General features: G+C 42.7%; 1 protein-coding gene across 5 annotated transcripts in view; it reads left to right on the forward strand.

Annotated features, from left to right (window-relative positions):
* The window catches only part of EEA1 (early endosome antigen 1), a 160,195-nt gene that overhangs the window by 58,143 nt on the left and 77,968 nt on the right, over positions 1-24,084 (forward strand). For 2 of the 5 annotated variants that reach the window (XM_075011958.1, XM_075011967.1), the window contains exons 4-9: positions 8,304-8,358; positions 8,465-8,524; positions 9,864-9,903; positions 10,783-10,890; positions 10,979-11,100; positions 16,066-16,221. In XM_075011958.1, coding sequence (XP_074868059.1) covers positions 8,304-8,358; positions 8,465-8,524; positions 9,864-9,903; positions 10,783-10,890; positions 10,979-11,100; positions 16,066-16,221 — 541 coding nt within the window. Of the gene's footprint in view, positions 1-8,303; positions 8,359-8,464; positions 8,525-9,863; positions 9,904-10,553; positions 10,673-10,778; positions 10,891-10,978; positions 11,101-16,065; positions 16,222-24,084 lie in introns of those variants that run through there. The other 3 variants (XM_075011976.1, XM_075011985.1, XM_075011992.1) reach the window with 3 other exon arrangements.

Raw genomic sequence — 24,084 nt, forward strand, 5'->3', positions numbered from 1 at the left:
TCACAAGTGGCATAGTAAGTGTTTGGATAAAGTGATGAATGTTTCTCAGGGACATGGGCATAGAAATGGTTAACCCGTGGGTGTATGAAAGGAACATTGCAGCCTTGCCTAAGATTTCTAGGGAGGTAGCATGTAGTGTCCTGGATACTGATCCAGAGGCTAAAGCTATGTCTACACTACATGATAAAGTTGAATTTAAGGCAGTTATCTGAATTTTACAATGTCACCATTAGCTCAATTTTAGGGACCACTGAGACTGATATAACATAATTGAACGCGGATGGGTGTAGCATCAAGTTTGAATTTAAAAGTTGTTAGAATGACGGCTAGTGTGGAAGTGCCATGTCCTTGAATCGAATTCCTTAGCCTGCATAGGTGCCGTGTATATATCCCAAATTGCCCCACAGTCCTCTGCTCTGGCTGCTTCCATCTCTGCTGCTGTCCAGGTGCACAGGAATTAGGGAACAGGAAACCCGCAAATTTGAATTTGTCACAGGAAGCCTGTGGCTGTGGGGTCATGCTTGTCTGAGAGGCTGAGAAACTTCTTTCTTTGCTATCAGCACTGTGAGCCCATCTACTTATTAAAAATACCCCAACACGGAGCTCATGGTTCTATCTCTACCTCTGCAAGCTGAGCACTTGGATTTTTTTTTTCGTGTGCTGGCGCCAGCCTCTGTCACGCTCCACCACATGGAAGCTAGGCTGTGGAGGGGGTCATGCTTGTATGAGAGGCCAAGAAACTTATTTTCTGTGGTTTACATTTGTGCAGAGGCCCCCCTTTCCACCCCCACAAGCATCACACAGTTGAAGTCTTTCCCACACACAACCACATCGTGTGGCTAGCCCCCAGCTCAATAAAAGGACGTGCCTGCTGTTCCATGTGGACCATGTTGCCAGGCAGCATCATGTCCTGGCTTGTGCATGGTGAGGGCTGCAAGGGCAGGAAAGATTTTGGGGGACTTGCTGCTTCTGGGGGTAAGTTTCCCCCCCCCGCCCAGAGGTTAATACTTTTGGGAGCTGGCAGCCACTGGGGGGACCGTTTCAACTGGCTCTGCAGCCACAGATTCCCACACCCTTCTATGGTGATGAGGGGGACTCGCCCCCCCACAGTGAGTCGGGGCTGGCCCCGCTTCTTGAGTATACTGAAGGGACCTTGTCAGCTGGCCCTTCATCCTCTGATCCACCCAACCCCCCAATGGGATGAGGGGGTCCCTCCCCCTAACAGTCAGTTGGGCCTGGCCTGCCTCCTGAGCAACACTGCTTTTTGAAATTTGGTGAGCCCCATCCCCGGTGTTGGACAACTCTGTAGTGAAGTGGGAAGCCAAAAATCTTTTTCCTAACCTCTTTTATTGTCTGCCTTCAGTCTTTCGTCCCCTTAACATAGGGAAAAGTGGCTGGAGGGCCAGTTGAGAAGACACAGACACCTTGTTGTACTTTAAGCCCATTGCAGACACCTGCTGTTTTTGTAAAATCTTTGACATTTTAGCTATTTCTTATTGTAGCCTTCTCTTTCCTCAAACTTTGGCCTCATTAATGTAGGGAAAAGTGCCTGGTGGGCCAGTTGAGCAGGCACAGACTTCTGGCTGATCCCATGGCACAGAAGCATTTGTGTGTGTAAATTTGGTGAGCCCCATCCCCCTTGTCTGGCATCTTTGTGTAATGATCTGGGAAGCCAAAAACCCTGCATCACAAAATGTCTTTTTTCCAAACATTTACTATCGTACTCTTCAAGCTTTCCATTGTTCCTGTATTGTTTTCAGGGATCATGCTTCTGTAACTAAGGGAGCAGGGACAGTGGCTGGATGGCCAGTTGAGAAGACTCAGACACCTGCTACTTTTTGTAAAGTCTTTGATAATTCAGTTTTAAAAAGCAATTCAGTTGTAGAGGCAACAGAGTTGTGTTAATTTGGCACTCTCTGTTGATGCCCTACTTTTCCTTTTTTCCTTCTGGAAAAATAGCCATTTGCTTTCCACAGGAGAGGAATGAGGACAACACAATGTGGCAAGATGACGTCACATACTCAAACACTTGTGGGGCATTTTTTTTCCCATTCTGCACCAGTAAAAATACCCAGAATGCTACAGGGATGAGGGAACTGTGGGATAGGATCCCACAATGCATTGCTGCAACAGTTGATGTTTAGTGATTGTGTGTGGCAGCAGTAAGTCGACTTTGTGGGGAGTCTGTGGGGAGGTGAGGATACTCAAATTCGATTTTTTTAAAACCCAGAATTACAAAATTGATCTTAATGAATTTGAATTTATCTCATAGTGTAGACATAGCCTAAAGTTGGTAAAGTTGAATTTAAGCCCATTAGCTTGATTTTACAATGTCACTGTCATTACTGTAGATGTCATAAGGTTGATTTTAGGCAGCGCTAAGATCACTATTATAACACCGTGGAAAGCTACTCAAGGTAGTGTCAAGGGCGAATTTAAAAGTTCGAATTAAGGCTCATATAGAAAAACTCCATGTCTTTAAATCAACTTTATTAGCCTCCAGAAGTGTCCCATATGTATCCCACAATGCTACACGGTTAACCGCTATGGCTGCTTCCATCTCTGCTGCTCTCCAGGTGCGCATGAAGTAGGTCACAGGAAGTCTGCAAATTTGAATTCATCACCAACAAGCCTGGGAAATATAAGTGGTGCCCAGAAACTATAATTTCTTTTAGCCATCACATCACACTGCATCGGTAGCCATTGCATCAATAGCCATTTTTTTGCAATCATGAGTATTCAGGGTAGTGATCTGAGTTCTCAAGCTTGCAAGAGCACTCCAACGTGGAGCCATCCAGAGATTATGGATCTCCTTGCTGTTTGGAGAGAGAAGTCAGTGGTGAGCAGGCTTTGAGTGTCCAAGCAAAACGTGGACATATATGAGAAGAAGTTGTGTGGGATGATCACCAGAGGTTATTCCCAGGACTCTCAGCAATGTTGGGTGAAGGTGAAAGAACTCCGGAAGGCCTATCACAAGGTACAGGAAGCCATGCAGCAGTCTGGATCATCTCCAAAGATGTGCTGGAGACCCGACCGCATTGCCCAATCTTACTTGGGAGTCTTCAGGAGTCCCTGTTCTGGACTCCATGGTGAGCCAAAAGGAGCTAAGCCTAGTGGGGGCCGGGGGGAAGAGGCCAATAGAGAGGAGGATGGGGGCAGCCAGCAGGGGCCAGAGGAAGTTGTCCCTGACTGCCCAAAGCTCTTCACCATTGACCTGGAGCTGGTCCCCTCTACACCAGTCCTTGAATCCCCAGGGCTCAGCTGTTCCAGTGAGCATTTTTTCTGAAAGCTACAAGTGGGTTGTGGCTGGGTGTGAGTATAGGTTTTCTGTGGTTCTGTGACCTTCAGAACAGCTTGTTAATATTTCTGGGGGTAGAGTGCTTATCTCCAGGAAGGCTTCATCCAGGTACTCTTGTATTTTTTGTATGAGGTTTTGGGCAGGGTTGACTTATTGCAGCTTCCACGGTAGCACGCTTTGCCATGTCAGGCAACCAGATAGTGATCTGGTATCATTGTGTCACACAGCATTTTGGCAAATTTTCCAGGCTTTCGCTCACACAAGATGAGCATCTCTTCTTTTTCACTATATGTCGTTCATAGGAGCATGATGTTGTCTTTGGGAACCTAAGCAAACGTGGGAATTTGGATTGGATTTCTTTGCAATGCTCCCTGTCCTTTTCCATTCCCCTGAGTGCATTACCACACCACGTAGCTGGTGGACACTCCCTCTGCCTCTCTTGGTGTGGGTGGTAGGCTCTTTGGGTCTTCTTCCCTCCCACCATGCTGCTAGCTTCATGGGGTACCAATGAAAAACATTTTCCCCCCCCCCGCATGCTTTTGGAAAACTTTGCCCCTGCATTTCTTTTCACTTTACAGGTATCCCTCCCCACTGAGCCATCCATGCTGCTGTAATTGAACCCTTTCTCTTCGCCACATGGCTGCTGGGTTCTGTGGACCCTGGTCCCGCACACTGGTATGCCCAGTGCTGGTTTCCTCTGCTTTATATTACCTTTTCCCTGAGAAGGGTTACACAGGGGACTGCCGAGAAACATTCTTCCCTCAGCATGCACCTGGAAAACTTTGCCCCTGCATTTCTTTTTACTTTACAAGGATTCCTCCCCACCCAGCTGTCCATGCATCTGGAATCAAACCCTTCCCCTTGCCATGTGGCTGCCAGGCTCTGCAGACCTGGTCTTGCACAGTGGCATGTCCAGCACAGGCAGGTTTTCCTTGTGGAGATTGCTCCAGGGAGTGGCTGAAAAATCTTTTCCCCCTGTCCAGGACACAGGCCTGCTTCCCCTTCCTCCCCCCACCACCCCCACCCTGCCACTAATAAAGCAGACAGTAACTTACCATGTCCACAATGAAATGGTGTGGATAAGTGACGGCTTGTGCAATGACAGTTTGAATCGTTGTCATTCTTAAGAAGCCTTAAGTGGCCTTTTAAAAAGAAAGTTTTACTGATTGTAGAGACAGAGACCCAGTCATTCTATGGGTAAATGCTTTGTGTGAATTGTATCTCAGTTTTGACCTTCACTTTGCAGCAGGGGCATCCTCAGTGTGAGAGACGGGGGAGGAAGCACAAAAGGTCCAAGCAGGACCTTATCCTGCAGCACCTGCAGTGGGCTCAAGCGGAAACCACTGACAGCAAAAGAGACACACAGCACAGTGGTGGGAGACTGTGCTTAAGTTCAGGAGAGAGCAGTCAGCACACACGAGAGAGGAAGCAGCAAAGCTCATAATACCGATGAGCGACCAAACTGATGTCCTGTGCTCCATGCTGGAGTTGCAGAAGGGCTCCCTATACAGCACTGTGGGCTCCATTCCCTGCTGCCCAGACTCACCTGAATCTAGGTCCCTCCCGCCCCCCATTGCAATCCCTGAACATGGGGAGGGAGGGACATTCTGCTGCTCTATCCCCCAGGAGCCACTGCAAAAGGCTATTCCACCACCCTTGACACCCCTTCTTTTCTCTGCTGCTTACCCCTCCCCCGACCCAAATAAACATATTCTTTTGATGATCACCATGGTGTGATTTATTGGTACCCTTGTGTGGTGGGTTGCACAGATCAGTGCAGGGGCATGTGGGGGTGGAGAGGGCTTATAGCACAGCTGCCTGCTGCTATGCCAAGGTATGCAGAGGGTTCGCAGCAGGGGCAGGGTTGAGAGGGCCCCTAGCACAACTGCCCATCTTTTTGTGAAAATAACCATCTCTTTACAGCCATTCTTCTTCCTTCAACTTAACTCGCACACCCCAAGTAAAAGTATTTTTTCTGTGAAAGCCATGGTCTGATTTATTGGTTCACATTTGGTGGGGAGCACAACTCATTTTGGGGAGTTGGGGGTGGTATTAAAACAGTAAAATGCAGCGCAAGCATGTGTCTGGCAGATCATTCATGAAGCTGGCTTTCAAAGCTTCCCTGATTGCTGCTGCCTCCTCACTGGTATTGAAGAATGGCCTTGCAGGTGGCTGTGAATAAGCCCTGTGCATGGCATCAGCCTCTACACTCCAGGCACTCATGAAATTCTCCACCTAGATTCACAAATATTATGCAAAATACAGCATGCTGCAACCATAGTGAGGGAAATTAGTTTTTAAAAGATCCAAATGGGTCGCTAGGGAACTGAACTTTTAAACTGCCAAAAGTGCATTCCATCACCATTCTGCAGCTGCTGAGTCTGAAACTGAGGTTATCCTTGCTGGGGTCCAGGGTGCCTGTGTATGGCTTCATGAAGCAAGGAAGCAGAGGGTCAGCAGGGCCACCCAGTATTACTGTAGGCATCTCCACGTTGCTGATCTTGATTTTTCTGGTCTAGAAAAAAGCCCCATTCAGGAGTTTTCTGTACAGCCCAGAATTTTTGAAGATTCTCATGTCATGAACCGTCCCTGACCATCTCAGGTTGATGTCAGTGAAATGACCTTTGTGATCTACCAACTTCTGCAACACCATCAAGAAGTATCCCTTTCTATTTATATACTCAGAGGCCAGGTGATCCGGGGCCACGATGGGGATGTTCATGCCATCTATTGGCCTACCGCAGTTAGGAAACCTATGGCAGCAAAGTCATTTACTATGGCCTGTACATCTCCCAGAGTCACGGTCTTGCTCAGGAGATACCAACAGATTGCATTGGCTACTTGCACCATCCTGGCCTCTATTGTATATCTGCCCACCCTGAATTGATTTGCCACAGACTGGTAATTGTCGGGCATTGCAAACTTCCATAGAGTGATTGCCACTCGCTTATGACACATTACAGTGGCCTCATTCTCATTGTTGTGCTTCAGGGTGGGGACCAGCAAATCACAAAGTTCCATAAAAGTGGACTTATGCATGTGAAAGTTCTGCACCCACTGCTGGTTGTCCCAGGTCTCCAAAAGAATGTGGTCCCACCAGTGTGTGCTGGATTCATGAGTCTGAACCGCCACACCACTATCAGCAATGTATCCAGGGCAGCCAGCAATTCTAAGTTCTTGGCCTGCAGTTGAGCGATTTGCTTTTCAAATCTTTATCATCACCCTCAACCATTGTCTCAGCCCACTCCCTTTGTAGTCAAAAGAAAAAGTGCACGACATTCTGGGAAGTTGCCATAACAGTCTGTGCAGTGACTCAAAGCGTTTGAGTATCCATGCTTACGTTATTGCTGTACTGGAGAAAATGATGTGATCTTCTGTTCGTTTTCATGCTGTTAGTGGGTGCTCTGAATTTTGGGAGAGTGCTTTGCATTCTGAGTTAGTGACATCAAACACCCACAGGCAACTGTGGCAATCTTTTTTTAATCCACATCTCAGTGGTACAAAATCCCCATAATGCAACAGGGCTAAGGCACCGTGAGATAGGTACCCACAATGCATTGCTCATGTAGTCGAACTTGGGTAAGGCAATGGAGATGCGGTAGGTCAAATTTCTAAAATGTTTATGGACAATTAAATTAGAGTTCTTAAGATAGAGGCTAAAAATCAAATTTATTAAAAATCTATTTTATTTCATAGTGTAGACATCTAAGAAATTGGGAAGATAATTCACCTCTGTCAGAGACACAAAAAACACATAAAGTGTGAAGTGCCAAAACATACTGTTTTCAGAACATATATATATGTCACCTGCTAGCTCCATTTGTTCAAACTACTACGCTGTTTATTTTGCTCTGCTTGTGCCTTTTGTATTGTTGCTGTTGCTATCTATTTTCATTGTCTAAACATGGGGTCACTTATACCCCAGACACCTGTAGAGTGTGTTTCATTACAGGATCAGTTATACCCAGCTCAAGTACTGTGCTGGTTCTTCAAATATGGAAGCTCCACTGTAGGTGTGTGTGCATCTCTATACTCTTGATTGTTTGGAAAATGAATGTTAGTTTATGCAAACCAAAGAGGTTAACTGAGCAGCACATTTTGTATTTGTCCTGATGTAACCTTGTCCTGAAAGAATACTGTGTGGGGAATGTGCCCCAAAGCTGCCATTTCTCCTATTCTGCTGGATGTTTTAATTGCTATCAGATAGGTCATTTTCACCGAGACGTGAATGTAAGTGAATAGATGCAACTGGCTCAAAAAGAGGCCTAGTTAGGCCTCTTCAATACCAGGTTGAAGACCCATGTGGGAGTAGGAAGTCAAGGGGCAGTTAGCCTACTGTGCTGACTAGCCTCAAGGCGCAGCATGAGGAGAGACAGCGCATGTGTGGGCCTAATGGATACTGCAACAGAAGTTCTGAGCCACCCAGGGACATAAGCGCACCTGCAATAGAGCAATCATAGAAACATGCACCTCTAAGATCTGTTGTTACTGCTTGAGGTGAGTTACTACTTCTCCGAATCTAGAAAGCTTTATCATGTTCATAATTTTGTAGTTCACTTGTTACAAGTAAAGTCAGTTTTAAATCCATCCCATGTGTTATCTTCAATTTTCACATACTAGGGATCTTCAAGACCCCAGTGTGGAAATAAGTAAGCTAATTTTGGCCCAATACAAGGGTGACAATAAAATTTCATACAACTCATTTTGAGAAGAGACCAACTATGTTAAACTGAAAATTTCTAAGATTTTTATGGTGACTCATCATTTTAAAAATCTGGTGATTAGTGTGAAAATGAGATAATGGATGTCAGTCAAGTTCAATTTGTGTTATATTTTTCATTTTTTAAATTTAAGACTGTATTAGGACAGTGATCAAATGTGTTGTGTCCTGTATGTAGCTTATTTAGTGATAAACACGAACAGGAACTATTACGTGTACAAGAAGTTTAATCAACAAAATTTAACCATGACTTAATCATTTCTCAACTCCTGGGTCTTTATTCAGCGATGAAATATCACTGCTCCGACAAGAAGTCCAAGACTTGCAAGCTTCACTTAAGGTTAGAAATTAATTTTACTTGAATATAGTTCATGATTTCAAATAGTGACATGTGCTGGCAGCTTAAATTGTGAGTCATAAATACGCTTTTACCCCCTCGTGTCTAGGAGGAGAGATGGTACTCAGAAGAGCTGAAGAAAGAATTAGAAAAAGTCCAGCAGCAGCAAGTAATTGCTTTAAAATACTTGAAGCAGTTTTACAACAGCAGTTCATAATCATCTTTGACATTGAAGATTAATATCTTGTTGTAAGGCACGTGGCCCAATTCAGTTAGTTCCATAACTTGATTCCCCAAGGCCGTGTCCACACTATCCCAGAACTTCGAAATGGCCGTGCAAATGGCCATTTCAAAGTTTACTAGTGAAGTGCTGAAATACATATTCAGCACCTCATTAGAATGCCGGCAGCTGTGGCACTTTGAAATTGCTGTGGCTCGTCGCTGCACGGCTCATCCAGATGGGGCTCCTTTTCGAAAGGACCCTGGAAACTTTGAAATCCCCTTATCAGCAGTATCAGCATATAGGAATAAGGGGATTTTGAAGTTGCTGGGGTCCTTTTGAAAAGGAGCCCTGTCTGGACGAGCCACGGCAATTTTGAAGTGCTGCGGCCGCCGTCATTCTAATGAGGTGCTGAATATGTATTTCAGCGCTTTATTAGTAAACTTTGAAATGGACATTTGCAGGGTCATTTCAAAGTTTTGGGATAGTGTAGACGTAGCCCAAGTGTTTTAAAATCAGTAGTCATCGAAATAACTGTGAATGAGGTTAAAGGGATATTAAATGCACCATGATTGTTCAGTGCTACATATCCTTCAATTTCTAGTCAGATTTTCCCTCTCAGTTTGCTTATTCAGACCATGCTGTGTTTACCAGTCTCTTCATTGTTGTTGCATCTATTTGAGATCTGTAGTGAGGTATTGCTTTCAAAATATTTCTGGAAAAAGCCATATAATCTTTAAAACCCCCAAAACCTTCTCCAAAAGCGCCTACCAAAGCAAAGTTAACGGTAGCCTCTTGTATCTTATTGAGCTTGCCTCCTGAAGCAATGGAGCTTGAATTTATTTTCGTATATAGGATTGCTTCACTGTGGATTTATACAAACCTCAGAAACAGGCATTAGAAAGAAGTAAATTTCACTCTATGCGAAGAGTTAATAGAATTTCTTGAATCTTTTGGGAAATTTCTTTCCTTACCTGTTGATCCTCTTTTGCGAAATGGTGCGTGACGTAACATGTATGTGGAGACAGATTTCAGTGTAACAGAAGGCTTGTTCACACTGGAGTCTTGCCGTTCTGGATCAGCGTGATAGCAAAGTAATACGAGAGGATGGAAAGCCTTGTTGGCCTTTTCTGTCCTAATTTGCCTTGCAGCATTGAAGCATTTAAGTCCATTTTTGTAACGTTACTAGAGCTTAAAGTTCTTTCTAGTGCTAGGGAAATGTCTCCATTTGAAACTTTTATTTTTCCTTTACTATCTACTGACATATTTATTCTTTATTTTTCTTAAGGAATCAAAGCCTGATGGAGTGACAACTGCTGCATCTACAGGTGAGAAATATTTTAATAGCTAACTTTCTACGTTGCACTGAAATATTACAGTACTGGGTGTTACAGAAATTAAGTGAAACTTGTTTTGATGACAAATACTGTTTCCTATATTGGAAAGCTAAACTAGTATAATTATTTAATGCCTTTTCTTGCTTTCATTTTTTCAATAAGTTTATAAGGATTCATGGGGTTGCTTTGTCCATTTTTAGAGTAAAGTAATTTTAGAAATGTATTGCCTGAGTCCATCATTTTTTTAGGATAAAGGAGGTGAATTATTGTGAAACTAAAATTACTTCTAATAGTGGTTTTGATTTTTAAACATGTCCTTAATCATTTGAAATAGCTGTGCAGCTGTTGCGCAGAGGAAGATGGGTGATTGTTGACATTTGAATTACACCAATTGTCAGTGCTGATTCTATTGACCTCAGAATCCATCTTCCCTGCTTGCTGGAAAAGAAAACACTTTTTAAAAACTCTGCATGTTTATAATTTTTCATCCACTTTATATTTGCATGATGCACTCATGGAGTAATAACATTCTTATGTACATGCACAATCTCTGAATGATCCTTGTTTAATAACTTCTGACTTCACCTCACGGCTCAGAGTTTAGCAGTGTACAAGAAGTGACCAAAATGGATACACTGATTTCCACTGGTTAGATTGATTACGAGCTCACGACCGCAAAATACTATGGTCACTGTCCTATTCCAGTGAAGCATATTCTGAAGTTTAAGTATATAAACAGTCCTTTAGAAGTGACTTGAAGGTTAGTGAGCTTTGGTGAATTACTCCTTTGTAATGCTCTGTTATCAATACAAGTTTCTATATAACCTCTGACTTTAGTTTATTCAATAAATACTACTGTTTTTGAGCTAGAATCATTGGAACGGCAACTCGAAGAGACCCAAGTAGAAAATTTTAATATTAAGCAGATGAAAGACCTGTTTGAGCAAAAAGCTGCACAACTGGCTACTGAAATTGTGGGTAAGTATACACAATAGTTATGCCACCTGTTCGTCTCTTAGTTAAAGCTTGGATGAATGATCTTCTGCACAACTTCATTCTTAACTAGATATTAAGGCTAAGTATGATGAGGAAATGAGTCTTCGAGAAAATGCAGAGCAGAAAGTGACAAACTTGATGCAAGAACTACAGAAAGAGAAAGCCAAAATAGAAGACTTAAAGACTGAGCTGGTAAAGTATATTCTGCCTTTTCTGTTTATTCAGTTATTGGCATTATCATTATGTATGTATGACATGATACTAGTTTGTGCACTGTGCTGTATGAGGCCTCTGTTGTTTCCCTCCTTCCAGGACTTTCATAAACAGACGATTAATCCTCATGATTTATTTAGCTGTAGTTTTGCATCCCTTACTGATGATTATAATTCACTCCCGTGAATAGATCCATTGTTGTTTACTTCAGCGAGTGTGTTTATATTGGCCTTTTTCTCTCAAGTTTTTCACTGTTGCATCCACTGCTCAACTGCATTTGGAAGAGCAGCTCTGCCGAGGCCTTGGTCATGTGGTGGTTTAAAAGGCTGACAGCTGTCATCACTTTGGCTATGCTGGTGTTACTGTTGTGCACAGGACACATGTATTCCAATAGTGTGCCTCCATGGAGGCAAAATACTAAAGAACGTTTTTTTCACAATCATGGTCTCAGAGGAAATTACCTAGCAGCTTTACTTGCATATAAGGGATTGCTAAGTAGCCAAGAGGAGCCTTCCACCCTCCTGTCATCTTCAGTCCCTTCATGGTGAAATTTCAAGTCTGGATTTTTCTTTTAATTTACTGTTTTGCTATTGGTCAGTGGCATTTCTTCATGCCTCTCTACGCCCCTTTCTGCCACTGCACTACCCTCAGTCTTCTGGCCATTGTACATCTGTTACTCCTTCTCCCCTTCCTCTCTCCCTCCTGTCTCACCTTCACTCTCTTTCCTGTTCCCTGTCCAACACCAAATATCCCTTTCTCCCTCCCACTTCAGCTCCAAGTGTTACATTTCCCCACCTCCCACAAAAAAGTCCACCTTAAACATTTTTGGGTAACACATATGTAAATATCCCATCCATCCACAGAACTAATGCGCTGTATGTCTGTGTGCAGCTGGTGGCATTATTGAGTTCGTCTCAGAATATTAGGAAGACAAGGTGGGTGAGGTAATATCTTTTATTGGCCCAACATCTGTTGATGAGAGAGACCTGGCCGGAGCGCGGGGAGACCTGCAACCCCCTACCCCCAGTCCCAACATTCCCCCTGCCCACGGCTCCCTGCACAACCCCCCACCAGCCCACTCCCAACACCCACCCCATCCTGTTCAGTTCCAAACCCCCTGGCCCTCCTGCACCTCCCCAGGTACCTGTGGTGCAGCCGGGAGGAACAAGCCGCCACCTCCTCCACCTGAGCTGCCTACAGGTTTTAACCAACTCTTCCTCCTGCTCATGACCCCAAACTGTCCCCATCCTTTAACCCCCTCCCAACCCCAGGGTCATTTACTTTTCAAAAGCAGCACCACCTGCTGCCCCTCTGAGCACTTGGAACCAATCAGAGTCTCTTACAAGTATTTTAATAGGAATTTAGTGTCCCTCTTACGAGTTTCCACCTATGAGCAAAAAGTTAGGAACCAATTGCGCTCACATAGCTAGTATTGGAGCCCTTGCTCCTTGAAAGGTTTTTTGTGGAGAGTACTGATTGTTGTAGAAATGGGGATATGTTTACAGTTTTGCATCTGTCTGGCAATGTCTGGTGCTAATTTGAGTTGGGCCCCGGTCTACGAAGCGCTTGTTCTGATGATGAGCTTTGAGAGGCTGGAGGATTATCTGAAGTCAGAAGAGGAGATTCAGGAAAGTTTTCTTTCAGAATTTTGTCCCCATTCAGTGTGGATTGTAATTGTTTGATGGTATCCTCTAGGTTTTAGTGTGGCATGGAAAGTGAAAAGTAGAGCCCTGTGGTTGGAGCAGATTTTATTTCTGTACTGAAGCAGGTCTCTCAGGGTGTTTGGATAGCCCATTTTATGATGCTTTCTACTTCTCTGGTGTAGTGTCTTTGGTGAAGGTGGTTTGAAGTGTGTATATCCTGCACCTTTTCCTCAGAGCATATTTTATGGTTCTTGAGTGCCTGGCTGTAGATGACAAAACTCACTTTAACACGAGTTTCACACAGTGGTGAAGCTGCTGGGCTGTCAGCCTGCCTAGCTTCCCACAGCAGTAGGCAGCTGGGCAGTCTAAGAGCCCCTTCCCCATTCCTTCCCACAGCAGCGCTAGGTGTCACTCTGGGAAGGTAGGGGGAAGGCTTTTAGCTTGCCTGGCTGCCACCTGTTCAATCTGTACATGCTTTAAAGTGATACCTGCTAAAACACCTGTCCCAGAGCGGCACTGCTGTCAGTTGGGAAGGTAGGGAGAAGGGTTTTAGCTCCACTAGCTGCCTGCTAAAACCCCCTTCCTTCCTCCCTGCCAGGCTCAACCCGTCCACCCCATGGCCCTAGCTCACCCCCCTGCCCCTGAGGTGGGGGCTCCGGCTCCAACCCACGCGTGGTACATGACTCCTACCCCGTGCCCACCACCCCCATGGACCCGGCTCCAGCCCCCAAGCCGGCTCAACACCCCCCCCACACTCCATCTCAACTCCACCCCCTGCAGCCCTAACCCACCCCAGGCTTAACCCCCCTGCTTCCCTTCCATGACCTAACCCGTGGCCCAAGCCTCCTGACTTATGGGAGATTCAAGGTACGAGAGGGTTGCATTCTACGAAAGCTGAAGCTAGTGTTCTAGAGCTGGGGTTTTCACAACTGTTTTTTTCTGATTTCCCTGTGTTATGCTTATAAGAAGCACATGGGATCTTTTTCAGGGGAAAAGGCAATACGCTGCATTTATTGAGGAAACAGTATAAAAGCTGTTTGCATATGCACACACACATGCACACGTACATTTACTGTCTTGCCAGCTGAGGTTATAGTTACCAGTCTGTTGCTCTCTGTCAATTAGTTGATCAGGCTAATGAAATATGAGGCTGGATCAGGACCAGGTTCCTTCAGCCCAGGCTGAGACCACATTGAGGCTACATCTACACTAGCCCCAAATTCGAAATGGCCACGCAAATGGCCATTTCGAAGTTTACTAATGAAGCGCTGAAATGCATATTCAGCGCTTCATTAGCATGCGGGCGGCTGCAGCACTTCGAAATTGAAGCGCCTCGCCGCTGCGCGGCTCGTCCCGACGGGGCTCCTTTTCGAAAGGACCCCGCCTACTTATTCCTACCCCATGGGAGTAAGGGGACTTCGAAGTAGGCGGGGTCCTTTCGAAAAGGAGCCCCGTCGGGACGAGCTGCGCGGTGGCGAGGCGCGTCAATTTCAGAGTGCTGCGGCCCCCCGCATGCTAATGAAGCGCTGAATATGCATTTCAGTGCTTCATTAGTAAACTTCGAAATGGCCATTTGCGTGGCCATTTTGAAGTTTGGGGCTAGTGTAGACACGGCCTGAAAGTGGCAGACAAACCCAATGTCTGTGACATGACAGCTTCTTCTTACAGCAGTTTTCTAGGGATCTTTGGATTTTGCATTCTGTTTGTGGGTGCTTGTTTTCTCAAGTCCTTTAATGTTCCTTTAAGCTGTTCTTCTATTGTCCCATCATGCTGATTCTCAGTGATGCCTGTCTTTCACTGCCTGTCTTGCTTTTTTCAGAGTTGTCAGTGTGCCCGCTTCTCGCCTTTATAATGATATGTAGCAATAAGGGTCTGATGCCTTCCTGGAACATCTAGTGGCAGTCCTGCATGCATAAATATATTCTCATTCACACATCAAAGGGCCTTCGTTAGCATAGAGTCAGTCAGCATGTAGAGAGAAAAGTTAGTTGTAACAAACATCACACTCTTTTACAATCTGAGCTCAATATCAGATACAGGCAAACTTTACATATAGCTAAAATAGTTTTATACTACATCTGCAACCCCAGCACAGTATAAAAACTCCACAGCCCATCTGTGCCAAATAAGTGTGTTTCTGCGTGAAAAAGCCAGGGCCAGGACTAGGGCATAGGAAGCAGGGCACTTGCCCATGGCCAAACAATGCAGAAGCTAAGTTACCCGCAGGTCTAAAATGCTGGCTCTCTTGATGGGCCCCTGAAATTTTCTCAGGGGTCCCCAGCTTGAGAATCATTTGTTCTAGAGAGAGTTTAGTGATTGGGTGTTGGTTGATGAAATTGTGGAGAAATTTAGGTTATCTGTGTAGAAGATGAAAATGTCATCCATGTATCTCAGGTACATCAGTGGTTTCTTAGTGCATTTCTTCAGAAATTCTTCTTTAAGGTGACCTCTGAAGTTGTTGACGTTGGGGAGCCATCCTGATAGTAATGTCTGTTCCTATGCTTTGGACAAAGTGTTCGTGCTGAATGTTAAATTGTTACGGGTGCAGATGAAATGGATGAGTGTGACAGTGTGCTTTGGGGTGGATTTCTGAGCTCGTTATTGTTTTTTCATAATTTTGCTAGATGCTGAAAAATTACTGACCGAATAGAGAGACTGGATTCATGGCTTATTACAACAATCTATAACCCACTAACCCTTCCTCTCCCTGCTTCATCTTGAATGGTCTCTGGAAATATGTGTTAACTACTAGGCTAAGTGATTTATTCTATCTTAGGTTTAGCTGTGACGCTGTGAGTATGTTTCCCTAACGTCAAGGAGTGTTCCATGTAAGCTGAAAATCTTGTCTCTGTCCAACAGAAGTTGGGCCAATAAAAGAAATCGCCTCACCCTCTTTTTCTGTAATAGATGGCTGGGATTACAAACCTCGTGGCTTTCCTTTGATTATCTTTTCCTTCCACACCACATCTGTTCTGTTCTTTAGTACTGTAAGCTGTTCAGGGTAGTGATTCTGCCTTTATGCATCTGAATACACTGCCTAATGCGGTAGTGTCCCTCATTGAGGGATTTGGGTGCTGCAACAAGTGTATATAATAAAAAACACTTATAAATAATATCATTCTTTCTGTTTAGATTAAGAGTATTTGAAAATAGAGGTCTGTAAATAACTGAAGATAATTCCAGCAGGAAATCTTAATGAATTTGCAAGTTTATGCTGAGAGTATGTATGAAGTGACAATACAAACGTATCTCAGTATTAGAAATCCTTATTGGTGGTAGTTATTATTTTGTTGCTTTTCAGCTGCAAAGACCTGGTGTGGAGGATGTTTCTGTTCTAAAGAAGGAGCTGGTTCAAGTTCAGACATTGATGGACAAGATGACTTTGGAAAGAGAGAGAGAATCAGAGAAGCTGAAAGATGAGTGCAAGCATTTGCAGGCAGAGTATGCAAACTCAGAGGTAATGGTGCCAAACAGAAAGGCTTAGAATGTGTTTTAGCATTACCATGATTTTCATATGATAATGATGGCTGTTAGTTCATCACATTCACTAGAACTTTGCTTTCTTTCGTAACTAGGTTGGTAGGGTGTGTTTTATTAGGTTGGAATAGATTGAGACAATCCATGTGTCTTTAGCATGAAAAGTTAGTTTTATACAGCCATGCAGAAGAGAAGCAGCCTTTCTGGCTGGTATGTGTTGTGATCTCTCCAGTGAGACAGGGAAAGAGAGAAATGCATTTCTGCCTCAAAAAGAAAAAAATATTTTGACCTTTTCTAAATTGTGTGTTGTAGTACTGAGACACAAACTAATTGTTACCTAAGGTTATGGTTGCCACTTAACATTAAAATTGAAACATATGTTTACAAAACAGGGTTATAATTTCAAATAACCCACAAGCATGGAAATGTCTGAAAATGAACCTCTCATGCAAGGTAGTTAACTATTGAAATATTTTCAGAGTTCAGACAGTCCCCTAGAGAAATGTACGTGTGTAGAATATGCATTGTGACTTTTTTTAATTAGTGTAAATTCTGCACCATTTCTCTGCCCAGCATTAACCTATTAATCAGGAGCTCTCTGACACTTACTCTTTATCACATGTATATTTTGCTTATAAACAAAAGGTTGAACCTGTCTAATCTGTAACACTCTAATCTGGCAACATCTGTAATGTGACGTGAGTTGAGTTAGTTGGACAACCACTTCTCAGGGGTGTGGCCAAGTTTCTCATAGTCCCATAAAGTTTATTTCCAGTCACCAGTCCCGCCTCTGTGTTCTGTGCTATTGTTTAGATGTAATTTACTCCTACATGTTTTCTAAGAGCCCAGTGTTGGAAGTGTTGGTAAAGCTGCTGGACATTATTGACCTGTGGTCCGGCAAATTTTCAGGTCCCAAGGGTGCTGGACTAGAGAGGTTCAACCTGTACATGCTTTAAAATCATTGGTGTTTCCTCCCCATTCAATAACCTTTAGTTCACTGCTCGTTATTGGCCATGGAAACCAAAATTTTGCCTATTACTCTCTCTATGTAAAGCAGAAACTCAGCTCTTGCCAGGCCCAACTATCTGTTTTGGCTAAGAGACTCCAGTATATCATGTCTCATCCTTCATGGTCAGACCAGCGACACCACTATTTTTCCTCATTCGGTATTCCAGTCTGAGGTTGCAAACAAAATCTGTTACTTCCACCTTAATTATATGTCCTGGAAGTATGTAGCCCTGTATCTCTCCATGCTGTCTTTTCCTGTTTATCATTTCAATGTGAGATTCTGTTCCATAAAAGATACAGACTGTAGGTGGGTTTTTCAGAAGCGCTTATCATTGGCCTAACCAGAAGTGTTGAACTCAGTGGGAGCAGAGTTAGGCCAGTGCTGGGAAATCTGAAAATATCTAACAGTATTTACCCAATCCTGCTGTATTTAATAGGGAGCAGGGCTCAGTATACGCTTTTGATTAAATGAAGTTAGTACATTACCAAGCTACTTAGGAAGAACAGAAAGGCAGGGGAGGGAGGGGGGTGTCAAGTAAATTTGGAGAATGATGGGTGTTTTCACCTGTAACCAGTGATTTCAAATATTCTTAAAACTGTTTTTGCTCCAATAAGCATTTCCTGTTCAATGTTAGGCGGGTAGATTATGGGTTTCTGAATTAAGGTTGTTTTTGGAATGTGCAATGTGATTTTTATTTTTACACGTGTGTGCTTATTCTAGAGAATGTCTGAACTGTGAGGATATGTGAATCTTTATTTACCTTCCTTTAACTGTTCATTTCCAGACTTTTTAGATGCTTATGCTTTCTTAAACTGGAACAGTCCTTGCTATAATGTTTGGCTTGGATCAATAAATTTTGGCAAGGAGATGCTTATGTTAAAAGTAACAAAATTATTGGTTAATTTCCTTCTTCTAAATATAGGGCCATTATGGAACTCCGGAGCTCTGCAGGGTCCCCATTCCACTACAACTATGTATTTCCCGATCATGTACAGCTCAGATAAAAAAGCAATCAAGTCAGATAAGTGTATAAGTTTTCCAATTACTCCTAGTACATATTGTTCTAGAGACCTTTGCAATGACACAGAACAACTGGCTCCTCTAAGTCCCGTGGGTTCATTTGCCCTATGAAATTTCAGAGCTCTAAGATTCCAGCTCCTTCTTCCTTCCTCTGCCCTACAGAGCATTAGAGAAGCTTGGAGTTACCAGTTCTCTCAGCTTTGTACTGTTTTTAAACTCCTCAGGGTTCCTGTCATCTTTCCTTCTCCTGCAGAAACTGTACAAAACATTCATGGGGACACATGAACTGTGCAGAGAGTACAGTATTATACCAAACAATAAGTCCAGTATTTTCTTGCTCAAGTTTTAAAACATTTATACTGAGAAGCCTTTCAGAGACTGGATCAAATATGTATGTGAGAAAAGGAGTCTTACAGTTGGGAGACTTGAGTATAATTGTTTATGTAGCTGGGTGCATTGCTGTCTTTTTGTCCTTTCTTTTTGAGTGTATTATAATTGTGCTTCATAATTTAAGCATTCAGTTCATAATACTGGCCATGTAGTCTATATGTTTCAAAGATAATCTTAAAGTATAAATAGACTATAAAGTGATACCTGCCAGAGTTTGCAGAGCTAACTCTAGTAGAAATATAAATGACTGCTTTTCATCCTAATGAAGGGATTTACAGAGCGAAATGGCTAACTATTTCATGGCATATTACTCAGCACAATCAATCTAATGTTCATTATCACTCTGGTTGGATGTAATGGCATAAAAAGGGGAGAAGGGTTGAGTTGGCGTAGCTAGTTATTCTTATGCATACATATGAGAAATCTTGGAGGAGAGTTGAGGCAGGGAAAATTTCACTAAATTTTCACTGTGGTCTTTGCAATGGCATTAGCTATCTATAAAAAAAAACTAGATAGGCACTGTTGAAATTGAAGCAAAGCCAATTACTGGACGAGGAGTGCTAAAGTAAGTAGCAGTAATTCGTTCTTTTGTAAAATGGTGCTATCCCCTCTGCACCATAATCTTTAACATATGAGTGATTATAGTGTGATATACAGGTAAATTACATTGTTGTCCATGAGAAGTGATATTAGATCTACCAGATTTTAAAACAAGTAGCTTCAATTCCACCAAGCTTTTTAAAACTAATGCATGTGTGAAAGGTGCTAGATTGAGAACACTGGAAGCTGAAGCTGTATATAGTAATGGTTGTGAAAGCTTCCCCAGGCCTGTGATTCAGCCCTTTTCTTTGAGGGATCACTTCTGGGACTGAGAGATTAATTTAGGCTGTGACCATTTAAAAAAAAATTGGAGTCAGTGTTCAGACGGCCCCCCCGACCTGTGCCCAGCCAGTCCCAGGGCTGGGGCTGCTGAGGCGCTGTTCCTCAGTACTAGCAAGAACTGGCACAAAACCAAGTACTGGCTAAATATATTATTTTCTAAGCCCATCACATTCACCTCAGTTCACCTTCTGGATATTATGCTGCCTGACTGCATGGAGTTAAGAGTTGGCTGGGGGAAACTAATGGGAAATCTAACAGTAAAATTCTCCAGAAAGAGTACTTTAAGGGTTAGCCAGGCTAGCAGGATAATTTTTCCCAGGGCCAAGCCTAGGGTCAAAGGGGTACTAAACCATGAAAGATCGTAGCTTAGAAAGGCAGAGGAATGAGTGGGTAGCAGTTACTGAAGATGAGTCTCTGAGTATGCTACCACTGTGTTTGAAAACCCATGGTACTGAGTTTCAAACCCTGAATCTATACACATAGATTTCTACTACAGCACTTAAAACAGGAGTGGAGGTCCTGTCTTTTGGCCTGGAGCTAGAGCTCTAAAGCCTGGGTGGGAAGGTGAGCCGGCAGCCTCCCCTTTTTTACCAACCATGTTAATATGGGCTTCAGAGCATACGCAGCTGTTTTCAGTGCCATAGCTTGCACCTGAGTCTGTAGACCCTTTTGAAACACAGTGCAGACATACTTTCTGATAGTGAGACACTGTGGCTGCATCTACACTTACCTGGAAGGTCAACAGCTGCTCCGCAATTTTTGGCAAGTCAGTTGGCTACCAAAAATTGATTTTGTAGTTGTCAACTTCGGTTTCTGTCTTCATGGCAGAAGGTTGATGGGAGCGCTTCTCCTGTCAACCTTCCTTAAAGCCATGCCGCTCAAAAGAAATTCTGGGGTCAGCATTCACCCTGGAACACGCCATTTTGTGCATGCTCAAATTGGCACCCCAGAAGATCAAAGGTAAATATTTTCTTCTGTGGTGAGTATAGACCCAGCCAGAGAGTAGCAGGGGCTTTCTGTCTCTCCCAACTCAGCAGTAGGTGGGACTGAGCTTAGTGGAACTTACATAGAACTTGCACAGAAAAAATACTGTTTAGGTAAGAGTAGGTATACAGACCTTTTATGGTTATATCTTCTTTGTGTGCTGTGCATCTTTGAGTGAATAAACAATTCCTTGTTTTGAAGAAGTTGTTTGAATCTCTTCAGTCAGCCTAGGTCAGCAGCCCTGGAAGAAAAGGGCGTCCAGTATCTCAACACGGTTGGGCCTGTTGTGTTATTACAGTTGGTAGACAGTAGGGTGCAGTGTGCAGATCCATTGAGAGAGAGAGTTGGGATGCATGGTTCTGCCCAAAAAAGAGTGAAAGTAGTGAAACTTGTCACCAGATGCATCCATTCGAAGCATAGCCCTTCTTGTAACTATGACACAGTCAGACTGCTGACATTGCAGATTGAGAATATAGCTAAAATAGCATTAAGAAATGAAATACTTTCTCATGTTCATAGATTTGGTTTCCAGAGAATGTAATTTTTTAGAACAGAGAATTGTATAGACTGAATTGCAAGAATAAGAACAAAAATCTCACTGTTTTAATGGACCTCTTCCTTTAAATGCTGAGAAACTAAGTAGTTTTGAGGTGAAAGAATCTACCATTACCATATTTGTGGCATTTCTGCTCTAAATGTTGGCTTCATGTTTGTTGTCTTGTGTTGGCATGGTTTTTTGGCCTCCATTGCTAAGGATTTAAAGAAAGAAGCAATATGTGTAACTAAATTACCATTTGGTCGTTAACTAATTAAAAATTGTTGAAAGAATACTAATTTTTCACATATAAAAACACTGATTAGCTGTACTGTGAGTTACTCTTTTGCGAGTCGCCATCTTGCATTCTTATTCATTGTATTGTTGGGATTGTTAAGGAGTTATATGCAAAAAACATGGCATCTTGCTACCTTAAGTTAATGTTGCTTTTGGGATCCTCTTAATTATCTCATGATTAGTTTCTCACTATAGTGAATCCCATATAGTAAATTTTCTGTGCAGCACCTGAAACACACAACACCTACTCCAAAAGCCTTTAGAATCAATGTAAAGGATGCTTAACTTCACACTCTGCTTAACTTCGTTCATTGTGGATAGTCTCACTACAGTCAAGTTTAGTATGCATGTGAATCTTTGCAGGAGCCTATTTCACTTAGGCTGGGTCTACATGTGTCCCTTCCTTTCAAAAGGGGCATGTTAATGAGTGGGTTCGAAAAATGCTGATGAGGCACTGCAATGAATATGCAGCATCTCATTACTATAATGATGGCTGTGGTGATTCGAAAGTGCGGGTTTTCGAATCGCGTGCTGCCTATGGACTGGAGACGGGACCTTCAGAAAGGACCCCCCCCCCCGAGTTTTCGAAAGCCCTTCTTCTGATCACCAGATAGGAAGAAGGGCTTTCGAAAACTGGGGGGGGGGTCCTTCCAGAAGGCCCTGTCTCCACGGGCAGCGTGCAATTTGAAAAGCCGCACTTTCGAATTGCCGTGGCCACCATTATGCTAATGAGGTGCTGCATATTCCTTGCAGTGCCTCATTAGCATCTTTCGAACCCGCTCATTAACATGCCCCTTTCGAAAGGAAGAGGCATGTGTAGACACAGGGTTAGTTGCATATGGGATAATTACCTACTTGGCATAAGACTCTAAGTATAGCCCTGCTAGACTGTTGATAATATTTCCAGTGCATACAGTGATTAACATGAGGAGAGTTATTAACATAAGGAGGTACAAGTATTTCTTTTTGAAGTTACATTGTTGTGATAAAGACTTTCTAAGTAAAGACATAGAAGGATAATGTTTGACTGTAGATTTTGAAGACTTGTACCTAAAACTTTTATCACTACTTGTTTCCACCTTTCATCCATCATTTTATTTTATTTTTTCTGCTTTCTAATGGAGACGCTTAAATTTGAGGTAATTTTTTGTGAAAGCTTTTTATCATTATATTGTAATTCTGTAGTCTCAAGATATCATCAAGATCATGTTAAACAGATTGTTCCTGTTTGCTTACTGGTGTGTTAATCAAATAAATGTCAGCCAGCAAGTATTTGAAATGATTATTCAGCTTCACTTTGTTGCTGTTTAATAACTCAATTTTAATAATAAAATTTCTTATAACAGTGGCTGCAGAACTATATCTTGAAATATATTTATAGTAACTCATCTGTATAGTTTCTTTGTCTGTTTCTGGTTTTTATGGTTGCAATAGCATTTGACAAATTTGTGCATATTTTTGCATTTACATCATCCCTTCTACCAAATATCCATGTACATTTCTGGATTCTTTCACAAAACAGTGCATTTGCATAGTAAAATCAGGTGTTTTAAAGTAAGCGCTCTGCAACTACAGCAGTTTAGTGTGCCATTATGAAGAGTCAGAGCTAAGAGCTGCTTATATTCTTATATTTTCTTTGTTCTTCTCAAGAAGGTAGCCTATTTTATTAACTAAGCGAAGTAATTTGTCTTTATTTATGGGCTAGTGCTTCTTTCTTATAATTTTTGTTACAGCACAAAAGATTGTAAACTTTCATGGGATGTGCTATTCTTTATCTAAAAAAGGAAATTATCACATTAACTTTTGTACCTGTGACCAGAAATCTGTGGCTAGAATAGTTTAGGGAAAGGAAAAGTATTTATAAGTAATAATGCCATTTGTGCATTATGTGTTTCAAAGTTAATACAATGTGCATTTTATTTTCTCATTTATCTTTAAAATGCAAAAAGCTGATGTTTCTCAGTATCTTCCTCCTGTTGCAGAAAGAGTGAAACGAAGAGTAACAGCAAGGGAATTGGACTATTTAGCCATTGAATAGTTTGCTTAAGACATGTCTTAATGAGATAACTGTTAACTGAGTTAACTGTTGTTAATACATATTTTATAAAAAGCAATTACCTTTGTTTTCCACCTTAAGGACCATATCATGTAGCCCAAATCTAAGCATGGAGGGGATCCTCCAGAAACATCCTTCCTACCACATTATTTTGTTCCCACCCCCATCCTCCCTTTCCCCCTTCACCATTTCCTGTGTGCCACGCTACAATTTAGCAGCACTCTAGAGTCCTTGCTAGGGAGGAGATGGGGTCTGGGGGATGCACATTGTGCATCTGTCTCACAGAAATTAGCTCTTAAAGATGCGAGTCAAGTGCAGTCATTGCTATCTACTTAAGGTACTTATGCCCTCATCACTACAGTATCTGAACACTTCACAGTCGCTAATGTAGTTGTCCTTCTGTCACTCCTGTGAGGTAGGGAAGTATTATCCCAATTTACAGATGAGGAAATGAGATGCCAAGTAGATTAACAGCCACAGGAAGTCCTGTGGCACCTTATAGATTAACTAATATTTTGGAGCATAAGCTTTCGTCAGATGATGAAGTGGGTCTTAGCCCACGAAAGCTTATGCTACAAAATATCTGTTAGTCTGTAAGGTGCCACAGGACTTCTTGTTGTTTTTGAAGGTACGGACTAACTCGGCTACCTCTCTGATACTTGTCACCATA

Source organism: Carettochelys insculpta, chromosome 1, assembly GCF_033958435.1.
Source record: "Carettochelys insculpta isolate YL-2023 chromosome 1, ASM3395843v1, whole genome shotgun sequence".
NCBI classification, from domain to species: Eukaryota; Metazoa; Chordata; order Testudines; family Carettochelyidae; genus Carettochelys; species Carettochelys insculpta.